We start from the raw sequence: 15,613 nt of genomic DNA on the forward strand, positions 1-15,613 counted from the left end.
CATGCAGGATTTAAAATGGGGTGGGGAAGGGGGGTGGGCGGGCAGGCGGCGCGGGTGGGGTTATCAAGGTAGCCTCAAATTGGGAACTATTCAAGATTTGCATGATTATATTCAGAGTAAAAGGAAAGATGTACTTTAGGACGGGGTTATTAGGAGTCAAATTGGATAGTGCAAACCTTTTTATGCATATTAGAGCTTCACTGACTGCAGCATGAGAAGACTCCAAATCACAGTAAGAACCACATTTCAAACAGTATCCAGGTTGACCATGAATATGGGCCCCGTTTTGTTTGAAGACATTAAGAGGTACTTCACAAATGTCATCATTTTTTTCAACCTGAAACGGTGGAGAATTTTTATAGTGAAAAAATATTGCAAACTTGAAAGGGTGAAAACATGAATCATAATGTCACATATCCAAGTTTCCTGACCCTTGAGCAACTTACTTGGCAGAAGGAAAATGCTTAGTTGCTCAATAAATAACAGTGATTCGTTATTTATTATAAAAATGGTATATGATAGAATCGTCAATCCATAGTATTTTCTAGTAACAGCTCCAAAATATGGAATGAATCAGAAGACTCAGATATACCAAAATTTAACTCCATATCTGATTTTAACTCATGATCAGGTATGCGTTTTTAGAAAACATCCTACTATAAATAGAAGGTGGAGGTAGGCTGCTTGATATTCAGATACAAAAAAGAATAGTTGTTATGCATGAATAATTTGTTTATATTGTAGCACACAATTTGTTTCTTGTATTTGCAGATATTTCTACCCTTATTTCCATATTCCCTCCACATAATTAGGATCTGTATTCCTCGTTCCCTTTATTTGAAGCCTAAAAATACTAGGATAGCATTTATTATTAGGTATATATGTTGCATTTAGCTTGTACAAATCATCACAAATAATATTCACTTTTTCCATATAATGTAATGCATCTCAACCACAAGAATGGCTTCCAAATTGTTTTGTTAAGGAAATTTCTTGAAAATCGAGACACTGTCTGAGGTAAAGGACACAATTTGAACTTCAGCTAGATTTATAATATAAAGAACAATAGTAATTCAATATCAACACGTGTCCTTTAAATGGCTTACAAGGTCAGTAATAGTGAAGTGATTGATTTTCTGCTGCTCACAGTCAAGTACTCTGCTTTCTAACACTGCGCCAGAACAATTTGGATTGACACAATGGAAGGCATTGAGGACTAAGTCGGATACATTGACTTCTGAACAACCAATACACTGACAATGAAACGCGTATTCATCTTTGAGAAAGTTAAGGCGATCTTTACAATCCCACAACCCAACCTGCAAAACAGAACTATTTATTAACATTTGAACAAAAGAATTCTTAAAACAGACTTGGCAGTTGCAATTCTGAGTAAATCACTTTGTGTTTTATTGCTTTCTTTTGTAAGGGGGAAGGAGAACTTAGACTGATAGGTTCTTTTAATCAAGAACCTATGAAAAACACTCGAAACACAACGCAAAACAATTCCTCTGAATTGTACAGCCTCCTTTTATTGCAAAAGAATCAAGAAAGTGGTGAACACAAGGTACTCAGAGAGCTTAACCTCTCCCCAAAGAACTCCAAGAGTTCCCGCACAACAATAAGACTCCTGACTCCTAAACCCTAAACATAGACCATGTCAAATAAGTACAATTCCAGAACCAGTAACCAGGGAGGTATTTAAGGCCTAGCTGTTGTAAATAGGGGATTATTGGAATAAAAATATACTAAAATCTCCATAGGAATTAGGAAACATATCCCTAGAATTCGTTTTGGTAGACTTTATTTCCTTTTCTAAGAGAATGTGATTGTAACAAATAGAGGAGTTGAGGATGTAATGATCATGATTGTAATTAATAAGATATTTATTTTCTCCCTCTCATTATTCAAGTCTAACAAACTGTTATTAAAATCACTGCTTAACCCCCATGCATGGTGTGATGCTACTCAAGTGAGTCTAGAGAGGAGTATAAGTTCATTTAACGGGTGCATAGTTCCTTTTATCCTTCTCTTCAAGTTGGGTACTGCTTCGTTCTTTCTCCACTATGAGAGGATCTGTGATTACAAGTATCTCCTACCACTAGCAGTTACTAATTGTTGACCAAATTCTTAATTTATTAGTAAAATAGGTTTATTGGTATAACAAAACATGCCTCTATTATTTTTAATTGTCTAATAAATGTTTCTTTATTGTAATACATGATGATACAAACCAAATATTATATTATTCCAAGCCTCAATGTTGCTTATATGACCAAAAGTTTCCCCTCAAATTCATAGGAAAATTCATGATCCTTCTTTTCTCTCACTTTTGTAATTGGTTTCTTGATAGGCAAGAGAGCCTCTTAAATTAAGTTGTCAATAGCTCGATCCATGCAACCCTTATTCTAATTAAATTAATATTTCAGTACAAAGTTTGGTGGGCCCTTGTCCTCAATGGCTCAAGCACAAAGGGAATTTGTTTGAGGAGGAATGTTAGAGATGAAAATAAAACTACTCTCTAACAGCTTAAGCTTTAAGGATGTTTGATCACTGAAAATTGTGGAAAATAATACTGATTTATTATTCAAATCATGAAAAATACATTCTGATACCCTTTATTTGTAGTAATCTAATTCTCCTAAAAAGGGAAATAGGGAAACTAGGAAATCTTGAAAAAATAAAATAAAATAAAAGATTATGTATCTATTTCCTCTAATTAGGAAGATTCTAAAAGATATTATCTCAAATTACAACACTCCCCCTCAAGCTGGATCATACTAGATAGTATGAACCAAGCTTGGAATAGACAAACTCAATAAACCCAATAAACCAACTTGGACAAACTTCAACNTNGACANCAATGGANNAGGGCGAACTTCAACTTCNGGATGGTGACTTGCANCANCAAACANCAACAAACTGCAAGAACANATGAAGGGCCTACAGTGGCGAATAGCAACAAACTGCAAGGACTGAATTGTCATCAATAGTGGCGATCAACAACAAAACTTCAAGAGACTTAACTGCCCTAAACATCAACAAGCCTTCAGGAAACATTTGTCCTGCAGAGGCGAACAGCAACAGACCTGCAGGGACTACACTACCCTGCAGCGGCTGCAATTAAAAGGCTAACAGCCATAAACCTGTAGGGACTTAACCACCCTAAACAGCAACAAAACTTCAAAGGACTTAATTGCCTTAAACATATTGGAGGCCTTCAGGAAACAACTGTCCTGCAGAGGCAAACAGCAACAAACCTGCAAGGACTACACTACCCTGCAGGGGATGGAATTTTCTCCTCCTCACGACTGAACAGCAGAACGCGAAGGTGGAAGAACTGGTGAGAACCGATCCGTACGAGGGGCAAACCTGAATCCCATAACTTTGAAAGAGTCAATTCAGCGGTTAGTCTCAAAGAACAACTCTGAGTGAGTTGTTATAACAAAGCATTAGCAGAAACCAAAAAACACCATGGCATTAAAAAGGCCAAAGACAGGTTGGAGGTCCAAAGTTCTCTGCTGGACTACTCCTAAATGGTGATACTTAACACTGTATCACAAGAAGTACGGGCTAAACTTTAGCCCAAGAAGGAAGTTCTCTACAGGGGCTGAAAAATATTTCCCCTTAGACAATTTCTGGAAGTATAAGAGGATGAAGAATCCTCCGTAGAAGAGGCAGAAGATGACGATCTTCCACCAACCATCACCAAAACCAACTGCTAGTGCACTTTACAGAAATAGACTCCCCTTCATGCCACAGGCCAACGAGACATCACACTTGCAAGAAAGAATCACATAATTGTAACCAGATGGAGGAGACAGGTTTGGCCACAGGTGTCGATGCATTCGGCGGCACAAGCGATGCCGGCAAGAAGCACCAATCAGTGCCACACAAGAAGTTACCGAAAGGGGTTTTGAGACGTCCGGGAAACGAACAATGAGGAAAAATGGAAGGCCAAGGCCCCCTACAGCTTTGGAATCAGAAGCCTTCTTCACAATTTTTCAGCAAATCAATTTCCAGGTGCAACTGGATGACACCTTTAGTAGAGGTAGGGATGACAACTGACTGTAACGGCAGCAACAGCGGCTGACTACAGTGACGAAGCTCACTGCAGCAGTGGCTGCTGACTATAGCGGTGGCGGCTGACTGCATCGGAGAGAACATCAAAGGGCGGTAGTTGCAAAGTAGAAACTCGAGGTAACACCCTCTCCTCCTCGTGGCTGATATGGTAGCAATGGCAGCTATGGAGGGTTAGAAAAGCGAGACGAAGGTCCGGTGAGTGGGTCACACCAAGGAGCAGAGACTAAAACTTAGATCTACTAAAATATAGCCCAAACGAGTCGTCACCGACCCTAGGAATGGGCTCAGGAGGCTCCGGCGTCCCTGTCTGTGGCGGCGGCGGCGAGTGGGTCTCGCCGGAGGTAGGCACGTGGGTTGCACGCGCCGGCAACGTTAGCTGCATGTGGAGGCGCGTGGAGCGGAGTCGGGTCCTGACTCCGACGGTGTTGGCCGTCGCTTGAAGAGACTGTCCAAATCCGCTGGTCACTGGTCGAAACTGCAACGGTGACCAGTAGCGGACGGTGGTTGCCAGCGGCGGACGGTGGCCGACGATGGTTGACAACGGTGCACAGCGGAGTAAACAGTGAAGACAGTGATCTTTCTTGAATTCTTCAAAGAAGAGACTTTCGGTCTCTTTGATTTAAGTGGCAACCAATAAAAATGCCCAAAAAAAAGGAGCCAAAATTGATTTGGACATCAAGATCTAAGACATCAGTTTCAGCTACTGGTTCGGGAATGGGTTCAAATCTCAGTCGGATCAGTTTGGTGATACTGAAAAAAAAAAGAGGTCAGAATTCTAAGGAAGAATTTGAGAAGGGCAATTGAAACCCATTAAAACACACAAGTTAAAAAAGATAATTTTAGGGGACTACCGGCGGCCATGGCGGCCGGCCGCCGGCAGACAGCAAAGACAGCGGAAGCGGATCAGACAAGCTTTGATACCATGTGGAAAATAATACTGATTTATTATTCAAATCATGAAAAATACATTCTGATATCCTTTATTTGTAGTAATCTAATTCTCCTAAAAAGAGAAATAGGAAAACTAGGAAATCTTGAAAAAATAAAATAAAATAAAAGATTATGTATCTATTTCCTCTAATCAGGAAGATTCTAAAAGATATTATCTCAAATTACAACAAAAATCTTTATAAAGGAAAAGAATAAGAATATAGACATACTTCAAAAGTTTCAAACAAAACTAACCAGAAAATCTTCAATACAACTTTTAATTTCAAATACCTGTGGACCATAAGACAGTTCTAGCTGACAACCAGCTGCTACACCATGTGTGATTCGTATGTAAAGAGTGCGTGAAAGAAAATATGCATGAGCATTCGGTCGGCAAGAATGGTTAAATAAACTGGCAGCTTTATAGATAGCTTTACCCACTCTGACCTACGAGAAATAACATATGACTTAGAATCACCAAGGATATAATAGTCTAAGAAAAGATTACCATCACCAGCAATGTTATGATTACAATTGTTTGACTTGCAATAGTATTCACAAGTAAATACAGCAAAAGAAAACAAATATATCAAAAAAGAAAAAAGAAAATGATGCAAATAAAGTCAAGAGTTTAATTTCTATGTATTGTCGTCAGTGTAAATATTTTTAAAGTGTCAACCAGTCAAAAATAATCTCAAGCACAATTTCTGGTGCTCTTTTGATGGATATGATATGATTAGACAAGAACATAATAGGATATTAACATAATTATAATCATATACAGTATTTGGTGCACACACAATATAACATTAAATAATAGGATATAACAAATTATATTTAAATGGAAATTATTCATTAAAATTACACATGATTTCTTAAAATTGACTTTTGATTTAAAACTTTTATAACTATGAAAATTATTAAGAAAATGAAATAAACTATACAACATTATATTTTATTTCTATAACTATTTTTCATATTATAAAAAGTTATATAAAATTTTAAAATCTTAAAAATATTTAAGTTATTATTAATTAATTTAATATTCTAATAAATAATATAATTTAAATTTACGTGCCACAGTAATTGTAAATATAAATACATATAATATGTTAAATAAAAAATTATGATGTCTATTATCCTATAAATTTTATACAAAATTTATTTTATTTATATAGTTACTTTTGCTTCAAATTATAAATAAATTATATAAGTTCTGTAAAATTAATATTGTGATGTAAAAAAAATTCCTAAAAGTATATTTTAATATTAAAAAATATATTTTATATTTTAATTGCCAATAATAATTAAAGTTTATGTGTGAATACCATAGAAAGAGAGGGAGGAGAAAGAGTTTATCCTACCCTCTTAAACTTAACATAGCTCCCCCGTGGGAAAATAAATACACTACAATGACACAAGATAAAATGAAAAAATAACATTACCAGATCCTGTTGATAAAACAAACATCATATTACAATAGGGTAGCATAGTTATCATATCCTATTCTCTCACATCCTGTCCACCAAACGGACCTTAAAGGTATTAATAGTTATTATAGAAATCAACAAATCCAATGTAGCAATTTGTAATTGAAAGACAAAGTAAATTATGCAATCAATACATTAATCCAATTAAACTTTAAAAGACATGCGGCAAAATGTCTACCTGTTCCACGTTACTAGTTGAATGTGCATCAGATTTTAATGGAAATTCTCCAAAATGACCTGATAGTCCATGAGCATCTATTGATTTTAAACGAACAACGGTCATACAATTCACTTTAATTTGAGAGATAATAATGACAACCTGCATTTACAAAGAATTATGGAACAGGAATATGATTATTTTCATGATTCAAATACAAGAAAGCAACAACATGAATTACATTTTTCAACAAATGCTTCAACGTATTGGGAAAATGATGCCCAACACATGGCATATGATGGTTTTGTAACTTTTGTTATTAATCAAAGAACAAATAGACATATCCACATGTGCATGCATGTACACAGAGGAGTAACAAAACAACCTGTGATATGGAGACTCCGTCTATGGAAAACATAGTTCCACATGAGTGTTGAAGACAATACAACAATACAATGGCATATATGTGTGAATCCAATTTGCTTTCAGATGACATATGTTTGTAACAATGAGAAAGCTCCTGCATAAGAAGAAGCCATAAGCATGCAGCTAGTCATAATATAATTCCAACAAAATGAACTGAACTCAAAAACTACATGCATTTAAAGTATACCAGCCTTTCCACAAAGTTTATAATACTATCAGACGTGCTATTCAGCAAAAACCTTGCTAGTATTCGGCCAGCCAAAACTATCTCAGATGGCAGTACCACGGGCCAATGTACACCTCGGCATTCATGTTTATGTTCAGTAATATCCTCACTTTTTTGTTCAGAATCATTGCTTTGGATAACTTCAGAAGCATATTCTCCAAGATCACTGGGCATTTTTTTAAAAGTGTCATTTTTTTCTGGGTACATCCTGAACATTTGCCCACCTGCTCGTATCTGGCATTGGTGGGAGCAATACAATGGTATTGAACATGATAAACAAGGAACTCTATCAGCAGGTAGATCATTCAGGCAATAATGGCAATGGGTTTCCCGACATTGCTTTAAAATTATCTGCAATAGAAAGAAATATCAAGTTAACTTCCTAGAATAAGTTTGTTTTCCTAGCAAAACACAAATATATAAAGAACTGGGAGGTAATTTATTTGTTAACCTAAAGAAGCCTGATGATTCATCTTTATAAGTTAAAGTTATTGACAACAAATATCATCCATGTCATTAACCAATTATCCCAAAAACTTAAGATGTTGGGTGAAAACACATGAATGGTTCCATATTAGTATTTATATTTTAAACACATTCCTTCATGCAATAGCACTTTAAACTTGAAACTTAAATAGTGCCCCGGCCCATCCATATAGATTGAACTCCAACTTTTATTCGAAGAATAGGGGCAACAAGGATCAAACTGTGGATCACTTGATCATAAAGGTTTTATACCATCTCAAGAATAAAGCTTAAGTCATTAGGTGACGCCACATGGATGGTCTTATACATATTCTAATTATTTTAACAGTATACTTATTTTCTCAAAAAATAGGGAACATAAGTAAATTCTATATTTCATGTAGATTGGCAAGCATTAACTCATTATAATAAAATAGGTGTAATCAATTTTGAAAGCTGAACAGTTGATTGCAGCCAAGAGTCTCTAGTTCTCTGAAAAAGAAACCATGTACATAAAAAGATGAAAACAAAGAAGTCAAGTCCCATTTCATACAACTTAACCTCTACCCTTATTTTGTCCTTCAATCCATTCAGAAAAGTGTCAGTCAAATAATCCTGTCTTATACCTTTCAAGAACCCCACATATTGCTCAAATTGTTCAATATACTCCCACCTGCCCAATTTGTCTAAGCCCAATCAAGACTTCAAAAGGATTTTGAAGCATTGTTGGTTGGAACCATTGAACAACGGCCTCTTTGAAAGCCTCCCATGTGGGATTCAGATAGCAGATCTCCCACCATAGGAACCAATTCAGGGCTTTTCCCTCCAAAGCCACCATAATAGCCCTCATCCTCCCCTCCTCATTGACTTCTTTCAACCGGAAATATCTCTCCAACCAGTTAATCCAACCATAAGCATCTTCTCCTGCTAAAACAGGAACATCTAGCTTCCTCCATTTTTCCCTAGTCAATCCTGATCGTCCACTTTCATTCCCTCCGTCATTCTTGAGATTGCCCACACTGCCTTCCTTGGCAACAGAAGCATTATCCGTTGTTTGTTTATCAGAGGATGTGAAACATTCCACCAACCCTGTCAGCCTTGTAAGCATTTCCTCCAACCTTTGGAACCTTATGTGATTTTCATGTTCTTGTTCTTGCATTATGCTCTCCAATCCATCCAATCTTGCCTCCACTCTCGTATTGACCATGCCACACAACCACCACAGCACCAAGAAAGTGGCTCTGATACCAATGATAGGTACCCAGATTTATTTAAAATTGTAAAGATTTCCAGGACAGGTTCTTGGATGTTCACCCAAAAAAACAAAAAAACTTTATTAACAATGAAACAAGCACAATAATCTAAATTGTTACACTATCCCTGGTCTTTCGAGAGGACCAAACTCTCCCTAGCCTTCCCATTACAAAACTTCCTAAAAACTGCTAAAAACAACTGTCTACACAGACATTAAAAAAGTCTGAGACAACAAAACCTATCCACAAACAGTTATAACTATTTGTCCCTTTTATTTCTCCTAATATAAACATTTCCCTTGAGCCTATCAATCACTCAGTCAGTATAATGTGACATCTGTTAAGAGACAGCTGTCACCAGTTAGTTAGAGTTATTTACAGGTTCTCCTGTATAAAATTTATTTCTGTAACAGCCTGCAGAAATTGATTTTATTCATTAGAACTCATTTGTTTTGTCTGTTTTCACAAATCTCTCCATATTCTGTGACCCCTTGTGCTTCAAATTGAAGCAAGCAACACCCAAAGTTTGTATGGTTGTGTAAATCACACCTTGCTTGCTATTTCATTTAGATAGCTAAAAAGTACGTGTCATGCACACGACTTTCACAATAAACATAAATAAAGCAGAAAGAAAAGTTTCCAAAGAATCTCTTTAGTTGACATCTTACTCTTTCTTTCTCAATCACATGCACAATAATCTAAACTCCATCCGACTTTGCAACTCTATTTGAACATCATTTCCCCTCCAAGTAAAGGGAAGAAAGACACACAGGTTTTTTTCCTAACAGTTCTGTTTTCTTATTGTAGGTCTAATGCACTCTCATGTTATAAAGCATTTGGAACAATGTTGTCAAACTCAAAAATTGTAAGATGATATAAAAGGAGATAAAAGGTTGTAACTAAAGAATTGTAACTTGACTTGTATGAGTTAAGAGTATATGAAAAACTATATTTATAAACCTGTACATGCACTAAAAATAATATGGACAAGAAAAATAAGTCATATATAGTAAGATCCAATAGAAAAATTACAGAACAGAACAGTCAGCAATGAAAGTACGATGATGACGGTAAAGGCAATGTCAACATTGTTGACACAAGGTGACATGATGTTCACGAGCATTGCAACAGTGACATCAACATCAGTGTTGTGATGGCCGACCATGTTGATGGTGATGAAAGTTTTGTAAATGATAAGAGCACCAACGAGAGTTGTTTGGTTCTCTTCTGTTTTGCAAATGGAAACCCTAGTGCAAAAGGATCATCTTACGAGTTGGGCTTTTCTTCAGGTTGGGTCTTTTAGCATACTAAAGGGGCATTTTAAACACAACCCTGGCTGCTGAAATGGATCGAAACCATGCATGATCCACCAATTTTACAAGTAATCACATGATCCCGATCTTCACATATCCCCTTCTACCGTGCACGTCAACTCACTGTGTCTCCACTACTTGCAGGATCATGTGAGTATACGTGCAAATTTGACAACATTAAATAAGAATTTGTAACTATTCAAATAGAATAGTAGACAACAATATAGGTTTAGGATGTTGATTGCTTCAACTGAAAGACAGTGGGAAAAATTACACGTGAACCTAAGTTGAAGGAGGGGTCATGTATATTTTAGCCAAAAAAAATTAATTAAAAGAACTAATTGAGCACTACCCTAAAAAAATGAAGCCATTAACATCACTAAAATTGGACTTAATAATAAATTTAATGATAATATACAGAGAATATAGTTGTTTATTACCATAGCATAAGGTTCTTCAGAATGAACTAAAGAACCTGGTGAAATGACACATGATGAGACCATGCCTCTTCCTTTATCAGGGATGGAGATACACTGTAGCTTTACTTGAGGCATCTCACCTGCCACAATGCACTTTACCATCTTAGTATATCCAGGAAGTGTGAAAAACAAGGTCCTTTCAGTGTATACAAGAATAGGTGACAGGAGGGACCCATGAACATGACAGAAAGGAAAGAAGTTAAAATAGATAGAGTAGAAGATCATTCATTTTATTTAGTTAGCATTTGAGAACTATGAATTCATTCTGTCCTAAGAAAGGGGAAGACCTTTTAAGGAGAATTATTTTCTTAAGTTACCACATGAGAACTTTGAATTAACAATGCTTAACTTCTAATTTAGTTGTTATACATGCGTTAATTCTAGTTTTGTTGCATAGGGTGCTTCCCCTAATTTGGTTCTACATGCATGCATTTTTAGTTGGCATATGTAAGTCGCGTAGTATCTTGATTGTTAAAGAACATCCTATATCCCTGTTTATTGTATCATACCATATCAAGAATCTAGTGTACGTAGGTGTTGACTCCACAAGTAAATTAGTCTATAACAGAAAGCCTATAATAGACACCTTGGCTAGAGAATACTAGAATCTTCCTACAGAAGTTACTCACAGTCATACAATAAACCCTGTGCTTATGATCTAACAATTTAGAATGCAAGATGTCACTTTAAACATAGTTCAATGCTATGAGCATAATGAAACTGCAGTCAACAATGCCTGACCAACTAGATAGTTACTTACTAGCGTCTACAGCTCAAGTTCTAAACAAGGAAAGCTTCTTACCCACAGTATTGCAGCTGTTCTCCTTATGTTGTATCTGTACTATCGCACTTGTGCTTTTGCATTGGTCTAAAAGAATTTTCAGTTCACGTTCTATTTGTCTCTTTCCACCCATTGAAGGTTCCAGAATCTTGGCCACATTTAGGTCGCAAATTGCATTTCTATAATTTCCCAATGAAGCATTTGCCTTACCTCTCCTGTACCATGCCTTTGGAAAAAATAGTAAATTAATAAAAGAATAACTGAAACTAGAATTTAAGTTCGCATCCATATTTTTTGCCACAGCAACCTACATCTCACATTTCAAAAGGATCATTTGCACCACAACAAATATTGATTAATTAGGATGAAGAAACAAATCATGTAAAAATATCACGTTAATAACAGAAATTCTATTACAACTCCAATAAAGTTTCAGATACCGCAATGAGGCAAAGTGAAATGAAAATGCTCTTTTTGCTACTAAACTCATTTATGTACACTTCCACAACACTGCAAAGTACTGAGTAAAAAGATATTGAAATTTCTTTTTAACCACTCATGAATGACTTGATCTACAAACATTATTGCACATATTACAACAAACCTAGTACAAATGAAAGAACTCAACATGTTCAATAAAGGTGGATAACTACATATAAAAGTTAAACACAGAAAAAACAGGTAACTGCTGCAACTGATTTTCACCTTTGAGTAGCTTGGACAAATTTGAAGAGCATGAGTGCAATCCCGTAAGCATTCTACTAAAAGACTCATTCTCTGCAGGAAACATACATGCATGAATACTCTGCATTGTCAAATCTTTCATTTTTAGTGATTATGGTCAAGGACTAAGGGCTAAATTTGAAATGGAACTTACATGCAATACAGTAGCCCGATTGATATATAATGATGCAACAAGATTACTTTTCATATCACCAACATCTAATGGAGCCTTGCGCAATGCCTATCCATCGTATTAGAAGAGCAAGTAAGGAATATTTATAAATAATGAGTGACAGTATGTTCAAACAAACTTTAAAAAAAAAAACAAAAAAAAAAATAAAAACTATGAATCTATTCTATTACTTTTATTTTGATAGAGCGTGATTAATAAGTTTTCTTCACTTAAACACAATAAAACAAGAATAAAAAATTGGTTCCTGTTAGATAATATAGCTAACATTTCCCAATGTCATATAATAGACTTACACTTTGGCTGATTTAAAAATGTTTTATATCAGGATAAAATAGTAAGAAAAAAAATGTGACTATTTTAAGACATGTTTTGTTGGATGAGATGGAAACGAATTGTAACCTTCCCAATCTCGGATAGGTAATCTACACTAGAACGAGCAGTCCTAAGGGAACAGAAATTTGATCAGAAGAATGATGGAATCCCATTTCATTCCAAGACAACCCAAAAAAATTGTTTCCTAATATTCAGGCCAGCCAAGCCTATCTAACCCTAAATTTCATAAATTAACTTTTCATGTATTTTTTTAATCAATTATAATATGAAGAATGCTATCAACACATTTTTTACAAACCTTTCTAACACACTCTAACGTCAAGTAAATTTCTTGTGGACCTTACTAATACAGAGAGTGTACATACATTAACAAGCAGATCCTATATTAACTTCATAAATTGAAGGAAGTATCAAAGACATCTTCACAGTTTCACCCACTTTTCCTATTGTATATACTTATATGAATTCTAGAGCCCTTTGTTTCTAGAAAAGAAAGCTTATCATTCCCAATCTTCATTTATATTTCTAACGCTCAACCCTGTATCACTAGGACAGAAAACATTGGGTCGAACTCTTCTTTGATGTCAAATTAATGACTATGAATGGTCATTAACTCCCAGTAAAGAGAGAAGTACAGCCTATGGGGCATACAATGCATTCCATCGAATGATCATTAATCTTCAATTGAGTTATTCTATTTTACATCTTAGAAAAGAACTTACAACGAAAATACTTACTAGTATGGAAATACATTTATACAAAACCTCTACCCTAAGTACACACATGACAGTCATGTAAAATTCAATCCACAATTTGGTCTATGGATAACATTGTTGAAGTAACTTGAACGTTGGAACTTGGAAGCAAATAGCTTATAAAGTGTAAAGTGTCCAAACCTCATATGTCTTGTTATTAAATATGCTACCCCCAATTTATGCTTTTTGTTTTCTAATTTATGACTTTGGGACCATAACTTGCTTGCAGGTACTAGTAGTTCCGTTATCATCTCTGACAATGTTATTTGAGATGCTGCCATGAACAATGTGCGGTAGCAAAAGCACCTATAGTTGCCCAAGTCCGGTATGTGTGTATGCTATCATGTACAGGTGTATGTTTTGAAAAGTAGAAGTAAAGAACAACTGCATAATGCACTTCAGAAGCGGATTTTACAAACTAACAAAAATATCCACACTAGTTCGAAATTTGTTCGATTCCGAACTGTTCTGAACTTGTTTACTAAAGCGGTCAAGTAAAGAACTGATTCATTAAAGCAGTCCAATTCATTAAAGGTGTTTGACTATGAAAGAACGGCACGTTCCAATCACCTACACGAGAGAGAGCAGTTGAAGAAAAATATAAATTTCAAAAGACGAGGAAACCTGAGTATAGCAGTCCAAGGCCTTGGCATAATCTGCGTTGGAGAAGCATTCATTACCAAGCTGCTTGGATTTCAAGGCATCATCCTTACTCTTACCGCACAGACCATACTTTGGATCAGCCAGTTGAGCGATAATCTGGAATCACAGCAATACGTGGCAACAAGAAATTAGGGATTATTGGTTGGGAACAGAGAAGATTTGGGTGGTTTACCTGGTGAAATGGGTCGAAGTGGAGAAAGAAGCGATGAAGAAAAGAGCACGTGCTTTGAAGATCCTCGACATTGCTATCCTCTATCGCTCGCTTCAGGCTTTCTGGAATAGCTGCTTTCAGAGACTCCATCTTCTGCTACTCACGAACAAGAGTTCCGCTGTCTTACACTGTTATGTTTCTTACTCAATCTGTCTGATTTATGAGAAGATTATATTAAATTGATGATAAAGAAATGAGATGACATGAAATATAGACAACTTATTATTATATCAGTCACTTAATTTTGAATGTTTCACTAACACAATTTAATGTTTTCATCCTTAACAAGTGTCGCAACCGGATTCGCGACGGGACGACGATTCAAAAAGAAACGGTTTTAGAAAAGAGATTGGAGTCGCCACCATAGTTTATTCCGGAAAACTACGGAAAAACCGTAAAATGATAAGGCAAGGTCTACGAAAACCAGATTATGGGTCCGGAAGTCGATTACGTGTAGGGAAGGTATTAGCATCCTACAACGCCTGCCCGAAGGCAGTACCTTTAATTAAATACGCGAATTTGATGTGGTTTGCAAAATGTTTAATATCCCCTAAAAAGTAAAACTCTAAAGAAAACAAAATATTTTTTGTGTTTTTTTGTCCGCCAAGGATTGACCTTGCTCTTACGTATTCTCAATTGGACTGAGAAATCAGGGTTACGTAGTTCTTTGCGAAACCATTTGGAAAATGATGTTGTGTCTGGAGTTTTTTTGTACGAAGAAGAAAAAGATTTTCAACACAAGGCCGACAGAATGGCGGCACTTGTGTTTAAACCCTTTAAAACAATTTATGATTTTTTTTTAAGAGAGGAAGAAAAAGGTTTTTGGTACAAGGCAGACAGAATGGTCGCACTTGTGCTTAAACCTTTTACAAACAATTTATGATTTTTTAAAAGAAGAAGGAAAAGGTTTTTAGCACAAGGCAGACAGAATGGTCACACTTGTGTTTAAACCTTTTAAAACGATTTTTTTGTTGATTCTTTTTTTAAAAGAGGGAGAAGAAGGTTTTCAGCACGAGGCAGACAGAATGGTCGCACTCGTGCTTAAACCCTTTAAGACAATTTATGATTTTTTCTTTTAAAGAGGAAGAAAAAGGTTTTTAGCACGAGGCAGTCAGAATGGTCGCACTTGTGC

At 35.8% G+C, this 15,613-nt stretch overlaps 1 protein-coding gene across 3 annotated transcripts in view; it reads right to left on the reverse strand.

Annotated features, from left to right (window-relative positions):
* The window catches only part of LOC106779092 (SET and MYND domain-containing protein 4), a 30,242-nt gene extending 15,581 nt beyond the window's left edge, over positions 1–14,661 (reverse strand). For all 3 annotated transcript variants that reach the window (XR_001377129.2, XR_001377128.2, XM_014667133.2), the window contains exons 1-12: positions 14,443–14,661; positions 14,232–14,366; positions 12,481–12,567; positions 12,309–12,380; positions 11,625–11,829; positions 10,784–10,902; positions 7,274–7,663; positions 7,046–7,180; positions 6,682–6,822; positions 5,305–5,460; positions 1,107–1,319; positions 177–337 (exon numbers count right to left, since the gene is read on the reverse strand). Coding sequence is in view for 1 of the 3 variants with exons in the window: in XM_014667133.2 (XP_014522619.1) it covers positions 177–337; positions 1,107–1,319; positions 5,305–5,460; positions 6,682–6,822; positions 7,046–7,180; positions 7,274–7,663; positions 10,784–10,902; positions 11,625–11,829; positions 12,309–12,380; positions 12,481–12,567; positions 14,232–14,366; positions 14,443–14,571 (1,943 nt within the window). In the remaining 2 variants the exon portion in view is untranslated. The remainder of the gene's footprint in view (positions 1–176; positions 338–1,106; positions 1,320–5,304; positions 5,461–6,681; positions 6,823–7,045; positions 7,181–7,273; positions 7,664–10,783; positions 10,903–11,624; positions 11,830–12,308; positions 12,381–12,480; positions 12,568–14,231; positions 14,367–14,442) is intronic.
* Between the last annotated feature and the right edge of the window lie 952 nt (positions 14,662–15,613).

The sequence above is a fragment of the Vigna radiata genome, unplaced genomic scaffold, assembly GCF_000741045.1.
Source record: "Vigna radiata var. radiata cultivar VC1973A unplaced genomic scaffold, Vradiata_ver6 scaffold_239, whole genome shotgun sequence".
Lineage (NCBI taxonomy): Eukaryota > Viridiplantae > Streptophyta > Magnoliopsida > Fabales > Fabaceae > Vigna > Vigna radiata.